This window comes from Gracilinanus agilis, chromosome 2 (assembly GCF_016433145.1).
Source record: "Gracilinanus agilis isolate LMUSP501 chromosome 2, AgileGrace, whole genome shotgun sequence".
Classification (NCBI taxonomy): Eukaryota; Metazoa; Chordata; class Mammalia; order Didelphimorphia; family Didelphidae; genus Gracilinanus; species Gracilinanus agilis.
Window position 1 is genome coordinate 421,919,707 of NC_058131.1, and position 12,297 is coordinate 421,932,003.

General features: G+C 37.2%; 1 protein-coding gene across 1 annotated transcript in view; it reads right to left on the reverse strand.

Annotated features, from left to right (window-relative positions):
• Window positions 1–12,297, reverse strand: part of PPP1R13B (protein phosphatase 1 regulatory subunit 13B) — a 127,769-nt gene that overhangs the window by 74,075 nt on the left and 41,397 nt on the right. The window contains exon 3 of the mRNA XM_044664644.1: window positions 7,046–7,165. Coding sequence (XP_044520579.1) covers window positions 7,046–7,165 — 120 coding nt within the window. The remainder of the gene's footprint in view (window positions 1–7,045; window positions 7,166–12,297) is intronic.

Below are 12,297 nucleotides of genomic sequence, written 5' to 3' on the forward strand. Positions count from 1 at the left end.
CCTCAGACACTTCCCAGCTGTGTGACCCTGGGCAAGTCACTTGACCCCCATTGCCCACCCTTACCATTCTTCCACCTATGAGACAATACACAGAAGTTAAGGGTTTAGAAATGTAAAAAAAAAAAAAAAAAAAAAAAAAAAGGAGGGGAGTGGGTCCAAAAAGAAAAAGCTGAAACTTGGCACAGTACCTCCACAACCTAGGTAGGCAGAGCCCAACTTTAACATAAAGTTTAAAATCAAAAAATAGGCTGGAAGAATGAGCAAACAACAAAAAATTGTGAAAAGGGAGAGTGATGCAAGAAAATTGTGAAAAGAAAATTAATAGCTTGTTTAAAGAGGCACCAAAAAAAATGACTGAAAATAATATATTGTCCAAGCTCAACTGACCAAAAAGTCTTTTATTAAGTGCCAACCTAATCTTTGCTTACCAACTCCAGAGCTAGAAAATAAGATATGGTCTCTGTCTTCAAGGAACTACAACACAGTTGAGGCAATCTAGAAATATGATTGTTGAGTTGAAAGAACTGAGAGATCAGAGGAATTGGAGATGATTTCAAACAATGTGCATGGGAAGACAGAATTTACATATAAGAGATGAGTATGGCATTCAAAGAGAAGGAATATAAATAGAAGCACAGAAGACAGCAAACATGGGGGTGTTCAAAGGGCAAAGAGGATACCAGACTCTGTATGGGAGTATGGGATTAATGGGAAATAAGATTACATCCTATGTTTGTAATAATAGATTCATATTATGAAAGGCCTTAGTCATTCAGAATTTGGAACTGATGGGGCAGAAACAGTGAGCTACCAAAGTGCTCTGAACTTATATGTGACATGCTGAAAACCATATAACTGAAAGTTGATGAGGCTAGTTTTCAAAACTTTCCATGCCCGTCTCTCACTCACATTTCCTAACCTTATCAGCCAGCTTTCTCTAATAGTTATGTTTTTATACCAGTCAAGAGGGTCCATGACCTATCATGCTTATTCCTTTTTCCAGTCTTTGTGTATCCCATGGTATAGTATCAACTTAGAACGCCTTTCCACCCAATTTCCACTTATTTAAATGCCAATAAAAGGAAGACCAGATTCTGTACACTATGCATCAATGAACTTGATCCGACAATAATAACAATACAATGAAAATAATAAGCAATTAAATAATGCCTTAAGGTTACAAAGTACTTTAAGAATGTTATTCCATTTTATCCTCAAAGCAAATCTAGGACTATCATCCCCATTTTACAGATGAGGAAACTGAGTTAGAAAGAGGTTAAGTGCCCAGGGTCACACAACAAAAATAATGTCTGAGGCCAATTCTGAAATCAGGTCTTCTTGGCTCCAGGTCTAGCACTATTCACTGGCAAAATATTAGAACCTATTAATAAGGAAATGGTGTACAAAAAGTTGAAAAAGGAAACCGTGATCCCTAAAGTGAACATGGCTTCATCTAAAACAAGTCATTAAAGATGGTTATCATTTCCATTTCCATTTATTGGCTGAGTAGCTACATTGGTAGCTTAGAGGGATACTGTAGTCAGATACTGTGCTAAAGAAAAGGTATATTGTCAGGCTATCTTCATGAACAAGAGGAAAAGATAAAGATTATAGTAATAGAGGCAGATTCAGAAAAACTACATCCATGGGGGGCAGCTGGGTAGCTCAGTGGATTGAGAGTGAGGCCTAAAGACAGGAGGTTCAAATCCGGCCTCAGACACTTCCCAGCTGTGTGACCTTAGGCAAGCCACTCGCAACCCAGATTGTCTAGGCCTTGCCATTCTTCTGTCTTAGAACTGATACTAAGGAAGGCAGATAGGTGGTTCAGTGGATGAGAGATAAGGCCTAGAAATAAGAGGTCCTGGGTTCAAATCTAACCTTAAAAAGTTCCTAGTTGTGTGTCCCTGGGCAAGTTATCTATCTCCCATTACCTAGCCCTTACTGCTCTTCTGCCTTGGAACTAATACACAGTATTGATTCTAAGATGAAAGGTAAGTGATTAAAAAAAAATAAGAATTTATACTAAGACAGAAAGTATGGGGGGCAAGGGACATACTACTTAAAAAGGTAATGTGTTCTCACTGGAGGTTTTGGGGTTGTTTTAAATGGGATTCTTCAGTACATACAGTTTGAATTAGATGTTCTCTAAAGTCTTACAATCTGTGATACACATATATACAGATACTCCTGACATCCAACCATTCCTGTTTCATGCATATTACTCTCATACCCCTCAACTAGATTGTAAACAATTTCAATATAGATATTTTATGTTATCCTTTTTTTTTTGTTACCCACAATATCTAGCACATGATGGGAATAGAAGAGGTATAAAGTAAATATAGGCTGCTTAGAAATGAAACCAATTTTTTAATAAAGTGTAGTCTGAAAAGTAGTATGCAAGAGGCAGTGGAATGAGTAAAGACTACCAGAGTAAAGGCATAGGCTGTAGGCAGTTAGAGAGAATACCTACTGTTTAAATTTAGGCACAATTAAAGACATATCAAAGGAAACTTTTTGGAAAAATTGACAGTATTTAGTGACTGAATGGATATGAAGAAAAAATACTCCATAGCTTCAAGCTTGGCTGAAAGAAAATGACTATGCTATTGATATACAAAAGTTGGTTAAGGGGCAGCTGGGTAGCTCAGTGGATCGAGAGCCAGGCCTAGAGACAGAAGGTCCTAGGTTCAAATCCGGCCTCAGACACTTCCCAGCTGTGTGACCCTGGGCAAGTCACTTGACCCCCATTGCCTACCCTTACCACTCTTCCACCTATGAGTCAATACACAGAAGTTAAGGGTTTAGAAAAAAAAAAAACTAAAAAAAAAAAAAAAAAAAATTGGTTAAGAGGGAGAGGAAAAAGAGCTCTTCAGAAAAAGACATGACAGAAAACTCTCAACACTTTGTAAGACCACAACTCACTTCTGATGATTTAACTAGGGAACTTACAAAGCATTTCTAAAGATGATGAAGTCTAGAGCAAGAAAATTAACACCATAAGGATAGTGGTAGCAGTTCATCAACTTTTGCCCATCAAAAGAAAGAGATTCAAAAAACAAAGGTAGGCTTTAAAAGTAAACAGCTAGTTAAGAAGAGAGTATCTAAGAATAGGATTTGGATTTTGGAAAAAAAGGATTAGGGAGAGGAGGTAGTTATGCTAATCCTCTTCAAATATCTAAAGAGTGGTCATGTTAAAAATTGTTCTGCTTGCCCTTAGAAAGAATTATTAGTATAGTGGATGGTATTTGCAAAGAAGCAATTTAAGTTAATGGACCCAAGTGCCCATTAAGGGATCGCTCTTTCCATATGGAGTAATTTGTACTGAAAAGGGCTGAAAAAGTATTTTTGCATAAAGGAAAATAGTTAAACTGGAAAAGAATGTAAGATACTGCCTCTTTCGTAGATGAACAGAGTAGTGCCTGAAAAGAGTAGGAAAGTAACTTTGGTAAAAACTGCTAAAAATCAGTGTGTAAAGCAAGTTACTAGGCTGTATAACACACTTACTAGACTAAAGGCACAGGCTGTAGGCAGTTTGGTTGCAAAAGGCATAGAAAAGAACTATGGCATAAATATAAAGGTTCCAACACTCAAATCATCCCACAAAGAGAGTACCAAACTCACCTGCAAAAGCTACTGAAACATTAAAATGGGAATGGGAAATGTGTAACAAAAAACACAAAAATCCAATAAACAGTTAATTTGTGGTTTTCTTAATCAATATGCAGCTGCAGGGATCCCTTTCTATTTGGATTTGACACCACTGACTTCACCAAGGGTAGTGATGCTGCTTCTTTGTGAACAGTTTGATAGTTTAAAGGAAGGGGGAGAAGGGGAGAGAGTGAGGAAGAACTTTTGTTTATTGTTATAATAATAGGCTTGAAAGATATGGATTGGATTTGGTGGGAGAGAAAGCACTCTCACCCACAGGCTTCTGTGTAGATGCTGCTGGCAGAAAGGCTATGCCTCCCCCCACCTGTCAGGTTTGGCTAGACTAAGCCTGTCAGCTATCCCCTTTGAACAGTTGCCCAGACAAGTCCTCAACCTAGGGTTGGAATGATTATTGATTAGGGCTATTGGTGCGCTATTTGAATGACAGTGTGGATCTGATTGCATGATTAACTCCCCTTCCCAAGCGCTTAGATATATTGACCACTCAGGAAAGGTACTTTGTAGTAAAATACTATATTTAATTCTAATTAATGGGGTTAGGAACAAGGGAAAGGATGGAGGATTTGGGAACCTTATTGCTAATGGTCTAAGTTAATGATCAAGCCCTGGAGATTGCTAGATCAGGTAGAGACTGGAGATTCTTCACCCTCACACTAACTCTGGCCTGACTTGGCCGGAGCCAAACCAAAGATTAGGGAAGGCTATTGATGATCTTTGAATGACCGTATCTAAAACAGGGAGATGTACATATGTCCCCTCTGAGCCCTATCATTATGGGTCATATGTGAGGATAGATTTGAATCTAGGACCTCTTGTCTCTAGACCTGTTTCTCAATCCACTGAGCCATCTACTGCCTGCTTAATGGCTTTTTTTTTTAAACCCTTAACTTCTGTGTATTGACTTATAGGTGGAAGAGTGGTAAGGGTAGGCAATGGGGGTCAAGTGACTTGCCCAGGGTCACACAGCTGGGAAGTGTCTGAGGCCAGATTTGAACCTAGGACCTCCTGTCTCTAGGCCTGGCTCTCAATCCACTGAGCTACCCAGCTGCCCCCTGCTTAATGGCCTTTTAAAGAAGAATGGGAAAAGGGAAGAGAATAAGAATACAATAGGAGTGGGACAGGAAAAATTCTATCACAATCAGAGTGTACAAGTAAACATCTATACAAATGAGGGATGGGGGGCCCACTGACACTTGAACTTCACTCTCATCTGAAATGGTCAAAGAACAAACACACACACACACACACACACACACACACACACACAAGAGTTGGACAAAGAAATTCATTTTATTCAACAAGGAAATTGGAAGGAAAGTTGAGAAAGAATAGAAGGGTAGATTAAGAGAGGGAGTAGTCCAAAGCAAAACAAATCAACTAAGGTTGTACAAAAATATATATAGCTCTTTTTGAGGTGGTAAGGAACTGGAATCCAAGAGGTGTCCATCAACCAAAATGGCTGAACGAGTTGTGGTATACGGATATGATGAAATACTGTTGTACTGTAAAAAATAATGAAGGGGATGGTTCTAGTGCAATGTCCAACCATGATTGATGAAATATGTTACCCATTTTCCTCATAGAAAAGTGAGACTCAGTGGAGCATAAAATGAAAATACATATATGTGTGCACAAATTTTTTTTCTTTTAATCAATACCAATGAAGAAATCTGTTTTGTTTGACTATACATATTTATAATAGGGGATTTGTTTTTCTTCCCATGTCAATGAAGGGGGGAGTGGAAGATGAAAGGAAAAGAGAGATTTTTACTGACTGAAAAAAAATTTTTTAATAGAAGCAGTAGTTAGCTAACAGAAGGCTTCAGAGCTAAGAGATTCCTAAATGGCTGAAGACTAGAATTCATTAGACAATGAAATCAATGAATCAGACCAAGAAAGACACTGCCTTTCATTACTGATCTGAAAGAGGTGGAGCTTCTAAGAAGTATATGCTACTCAACTGCCTCCTCTGGTTATAGGAAAAACCTAGAGGAAATGATAGGTTTTACAACTGCTTTGATGAGAGCTCTCTCTCTCTACTTCAAGCTCAGAATCTTAGTGAACAGCTGTCTGGGCATGTTTGTATTGTCCTAAAAGAGCCAGACAGATGAGCTTTGCTGCTATTTTCTATTCTCTATCTTCAAGGAAACTATTAGCTAATTTAAAACTTCTGGACCCTTTCTCCAAATAAAGTTTTTAAGTGCATAAAGTATACAAAATTATAAAGGAAACAAATTATGTTGAAATAGCGGTCACAGTCCTTTTTTTTTTTTTTTTTTTTTAAACCCTTACCTTCCATCTTTGTATTGGCTCCAAGGCAGAAGAGTGGTAAGGGTAGGCAATGGGGGGGGTCAAGTGACTTGCCCAGGGTCACACAGCTGGGAAGTGTCTGAGGTCAGATTTGAATCTAGGACCTCCCGTCTCTAGGCCTGGTTCTCAATCCACTGAGCTACCCAGCTGCCCCCCACAGTACTTTTTAAAGAACAATTTTGCAAATCCCTGTTGCAAATGCTTTGTCTACTTGAGCAAAAAGGATTTGCCCAGCTGGATAACAGTGAGGATCAGAAAAGGACCAGTTAGCAAACAGGCAGCTTCCTGTGGTATCTCTAAAGGGACCAATGAATTAAAAGCCGGAATTCCAGAGTTGTGGGTCATCTTGAGAACATCAATTTTCCTATTGAAGTATTTCCTTGCCAGGCTTCTATAAGTATGTGACAATTCTCTTTCATAGACATTGAGCTCACTGGTGGGAGAATATGGCCTAGGTTTTAGGTATGTATTGTGACAGATTTATTATTCCTCCATTTACTTTAATGCACAAATCCAATGATGTTAATTCTTTTGCCTTTCTACTAGTTATGTCTAAAATATAAGTGTGTCAGGATTGTTAATAGCTTCCTTTGTATAAATAGAAGTACATCAACAGTGCCTCAACAGGTAGAATGAAATGTAATAGTATGCTTTCTCCACAACAGATAACCCCCTAAAACAGACTTTTTGAAAGTTTGAGTGTAGCCATACTGTAGTGACCCTTCTTTAGGAATCCAGAGCTGCCAGTGTAAGGGCAGGCTGGGGTGAGTGAGGCAGACTGGAGAGTACAGGGGCCCCTCCTCAGACCTCAAAATGTAAGAAAAAACTTGAAACATACAAGGAAAAAAAAACAATTAGAGGTACTCAAAAGTGAAATGGGTTGTACCTCATCAAGTATTGGGTTCCTCCTCACTGAGTACTATAGTTGCAAAAAAAAATGACAGATATTAAGGGGATAATAGGCATACTAGTTATCAATCTTATTCTAGAAAAGAAAAAAAAAGGAACAATAATTGGACCTTCCTTACTTATAAATTTTTAAATTAACATTAAATACACCTACCTTGTTCATTGCTTTCAGTTGGGGAATCCTCATGACGAAGGAAAAATTTCACTTCTTCTCTTCGGGGTCCCCACTTTTGTAAATGTTCATACATCATATGATCAAAGGGGATAGGACGTTCTAGAATAAAACAGAATATACCTCATTTGTTTCAGAAATAAGACAAGGGTGTGGGAGTGAATGAAAGAAAAATAAGCAAAATGTTTAATTTGAAAGTTTTCCTTTGCTCTAGCTTCTCTTGAGGCACTATTTTCTCTGTCCCTCCAACCTCAAAACCTACACATTTTTTACTCTTCTCTTTCCCTAAACTTCCTTATTGTTCCCATGATCTATCAATTCTACTCAGAAAATCTCTCTGTAGTTCATCCTCCCAACCCACTAAAACTTCAAATACTCTAAGTACAGGGGTTTTGCCCAGACTGCTATAATAATCTAATTGGTGTCTCTCATCTCTTCTCCAATCCGTCTATCAACAGATGCCAGAGTAATCCTGATGTACAAGAATGAATGAATGAAAAAGTATTTAGTAAGCACTTACTAGGTGCAAAGCACTTTGCTAAGCACTGGAGATATAAATAGAAAAGCAAAATAATCTGAAACCTATGAGTGAGCAGTTTTTAAAAGAAAAAATCCAAGCTACCAACAACTATGTGAAAAAATTAATTAGCAACTCTGAAGCTATCCCTCAATTTGATGAGTATAACAAAAACAAACAAACAAACAAAAAAAAATTGGTCCAGTTATTCTGGAAAGCCGCTCAGGACAATACCCAAAAGGTCATTAAATTGTGTATATACTTTGACAGATACCACTTCTATGCCTATACCTCAAAGTGGATCAAAGATAAGAAAATGATCTATGGTTACAAAAATGCTTTTTGTAGTGGCAAAAAACTGGAAACTAAGGTGCACCCATCAATTTCAGAATAGCTGAACTTATGGGACATGAATGTAATAGATTATTCATTCTCAAAGAAAACTGGGATGACATATGAATCAATTAATGCAGAGTCAAGTAAGTACATTAATAACAACTCTGTAAAGATAAACATGAAAAGGCTTAAGAACTGATCAATGCAAAGAAAAAATTATTACTGAGAACTAGTATTAAAGTGCACTATAATTCTCATGAAAAAAAGTTTTACTTTGATGCAGAATGAAATAACTGTTTTCACATAAGGGTAACAAAGGAAGATATTTTGCTTGGGGATGTACATTTATTATAAGAGTGTTAAAGAGTTTCCCACCAATTGTTGTCAAGGGAGGCAGGAGTAGGGGTGGAGGGAAGAATAATTGCTTGTTAATTGAAAAAAATAAATTTTAGGGGCAGCTAGCTAGAACAAGGGCTGAAACTAGGAAGACCTGGGCTAAAAATCTGACCTCAAGTACTTCCAAGCTGTGTGACCCTGGGGAAGTCACTCACTGTCAACTGCCTAGCCCTTGTTGCTCTTCTGTCCCAGAAGGTAAGGGGGAGGGAGGGAAGAAAATTTCAACTTGTATTTTAAGCAAGGCAATGCCTTTTCTGAAGGAATTTGTACTCTAATGGGAAAAGACAACACATAACAACTTGCTTTTGTAGCTCTTCAGGGGTTAAGGCATAAACCATAAATAAATGTCTTAGAGTAGCATTCTAGACCCTCCACAATTTGGCTCTGAGCCACATGTCCAAATCTTATCAAGAGGACACTTGTTGGGACCATGGATTCTAATAGATAGCTGGTGGTACAGTGGATAACAGGACACGAAAGCAGGTAGGTTTGAGTTTAAATCCTATCTCAGACACTTAATAGATATGTGATGGTGGGTAAATCACTTCACCTCTATCTGCCTTGGTTTCCTCAACTGTAAAATGGGGTCAATAATATAGCCCATAGCTCCCAAGGCTGTTGTGAGGATCAAATGATATAAAATTTGTAAAGTACTTAGAACAGTTCCTGTCACAGAGCAGGCACTAAACAAATGCTTGTTTTTGTCTTTCATTTCTACTCATTAACCAATCCGAACTACCTGCCATTCCCCAATCTTGTCCTGCTCTTCTCCACTTCTGTGCTTTTGGACAAACCATTCTCAATACCAACGTATCGTCACACATCTCTGCCTGCTTAAATCCTTCTCTTCTTTCAAAGTCCTCTCCTCAGATACAAGACACTGCAGAAAAATCTCCCTATTACAAAGAAATCTCTCTCATCATTCTGTTTGGATTTTGTCTTATTCTTCCTATTAAATTATATGTTCCTTAAGGGAAGAAACTGTGTCTTGGTTCATTTCCAAATGTCCAAAATATAAAGACAGTACATTATACATAGTAAAACCTTAAATATTTGTTGAAGTGGTAATTTCACACATAAAATTAAAAAATTAATGAAATAATTTAGGAAATATATAAAAGTAAGAGAATTAAACAAAAATAAAATATAGCTAAGATTCTTTTTTAAATAGTATTTCTTTTTATCACTTCTTTACTTCTCTCTCACATTTAAAGTAATCTTAAGTAACTGTCTCTATCCATTTCCATGAGAAAGAACTAATAAAGAAAACTATAGGGAGCCACAGATCTGTTTCAGAAAACATTTTCCAATAGCCAGAACATAAATGTTCTCCCAGTAATGCTCCATGATTGGAAATTTCAGAATACCACACAACCTCTAAGAAACCAAAATCATGAATAAACCCCAAGAGTAATGAACACATTATGCATGATGGATACAATTAATATATTTCCAATGTCAACTTATGAACAAGAAATGGCATGTGAATATCATGAAATGTATGGTAGAAAAAGGAGGCAAGTAAAGCAAAAAAACAACCTGAAAACTCTCCGAGAAATATAAGAAAAACTAGAAGAAGTCCCAAAGCATAAGGAATCTATGAAGAACATGTATAAGAATCACATGGATTGGTTATCAGCTGGACTGAAGAGAGAACTTATCACCAAGATCAGAGATCCACTGAAATATATTTCTATGCAGGACTTCAAAAGATAATACAAAACTAATAATATGATGCAGGGGGCAAAATGGTGCAGGGGGTAGAGTCAAGATGGTGGCTTAGTAGCAGTGAAAGCCTGCAACTACTTTGAATATCCTTCCAAACCACACTTTAAAAGGCACCTCAAAAGGACAGGAGTCAAAGCAAGCCAAGTGAGGGCATTCTCTCACTGAACACAATGTGAAAGGCAGGCAGAGAGAGAGTTGATTTCCATGATATAAGGGGGAACAGGAAGTAAAACTGCAAACAGAAAAGGGCAGGCCAACCACCCCTCACCTACTGTGACAGACTCAGAACCAGGGCATAAGTGATCCCAGGTCACAGGCTATACCAGTGATTCCCGAAGTGGGCACTACTGCCCCGTAGTGGGTGCTGCAGCGATCCAGGGAGTGTGGTGATGGCCACAGGTGCATTTATCTTTCCTTTTAATTGCTATTAAAATTTTTAAAAAATCAATTCCCAGGGGGCTAAGTAATATTTTTTCTGGAAAGGGGGCGGTAGGTCAAAAAAGTTTGGGAACCACTGGGCTATACCAACAAAAGAATATCCACCCCTCTTAAGTCCCAGGCCCTGGCAGTGAGGTCCAGAGTTTCATATGGCAGTAGAAGGCAGGCCCAGGGCAAAACCCTGTGAACCAGAAACTAACACAGAAATGGCCAGCAGTGTGCAGATTTCCCAGTCCACTGGTGGAGAAAAGAGCAAATGGAAGAAGGAAAAAAAACAAACCAAAAACTCTTGACCCTCAAAAATTTCTATGGGAAAAAGAGCAAAGAAAAAAAGCAATAGGAGATGATGAGATCCAAGCAAACACATGCAAAATCTCCAAAAAAAGTGGGAATTGGTCACAAGCTCTGAAAAAATTCAAAGGCAAATAAGACAGGTTGAAAAAAATAATTCCACAGAGGGCAATTGATAAAGTTGTGGATTCCTCACCTGAAAATTATTGCTAGAGTACTTAGAATATTAAAAGAAAAATAATTACAGAAAGCTTAGATCTTGAGGGTAGAAGAAAGAAAAAATTATACTTTCTAGGGAAAGTCCAAGCACAAAAAGCTTATTTGTTTAAAAAAAGTTATCAGCAAGATGCCACAGATTGACTTGGCCAAACCCTCCCCCTACTTCTCTAGGTTTTCTATACTTTCTGTACTTTACTGCTTTTTAAAGAATAGGCTAAGGACAACAATATGAATTGGACAAAAAAAGAAAAGACTGTTCCTTCTCAACCATTTGGGAGTATATAGTATATTCCTCATGTATGAAAATAAGATATATATATATATATTTAAATCACATGGTCTTGCAAGCATTATTTGTTATCTTTGCATGTAGATTTGCTCATCTATAAGATGAAAGCATTGGACCATATAATCTCAAAGGTTCCATTTAACTTTAAATCCTATGAGTCTAAAGGAAAGGAATGAGGTTCTGCCAGCTCTATAATCCAAAAAGTAGTATAACCTTCATGTTCATATATATTTATTTGGCTCTAAAAATCTTAGTTTGGCTATAATGGTGGGAACAAAGTATGGAATCTTTAGACCACAAATTCCCCAAGCCAACAATATGTAGTTCTCAACTCCAAAACTCATATTATTTTTTAAATTTTACTATTTATTTTCTACTTTTTTTTACTTGATATCCAAATTCCCTCCCCCATCAGGATATCGATTATGTCACATATATAATATTTTTAAAATAAAACTCTGCTTCTGTTAGGCCAAAAAAAAAAATAGCTAGCAAGACTGTGGAATTAGGTAAACTATTATCCATTGTAACATTAGCCTCAATGGCTACCATATCTTATTCAATGGTTCCATTTCTATACTTTAAAATCTATCTTATTCAGTAAAGAATAGGGACATCTCTATGAAATAAAAATTTAGCCTCGAAAAGCAAGTAACAGTTTTTTTATTTACCATGTTAACTCTATTACCATAAAAAAATTGCTTCAATACAATTTTAATATTTGAAGAGCAATTATGAACAAAGGACTTGTAAATTTAAGTAATAATATCAAGGATCTAAAAACTAGCTTATATTACTAGAGAAGGAAAGTGAATATATTCATATTTATACACACAAATGCATATACCTATGAATTCTCTCTCACACACACACACACACACACTTGTTCATGGCTATTTAAAGGAATGTCCTACAGTGCTTAGTTTGTGTAATGTGCCTTAGCTTTTTATGGGAGTGAAAGGAGGTAAAATGAGGAAGTCTGGTAGTCCCTGAAAGAAGCAAGCTTGGCAAGATCCTTTA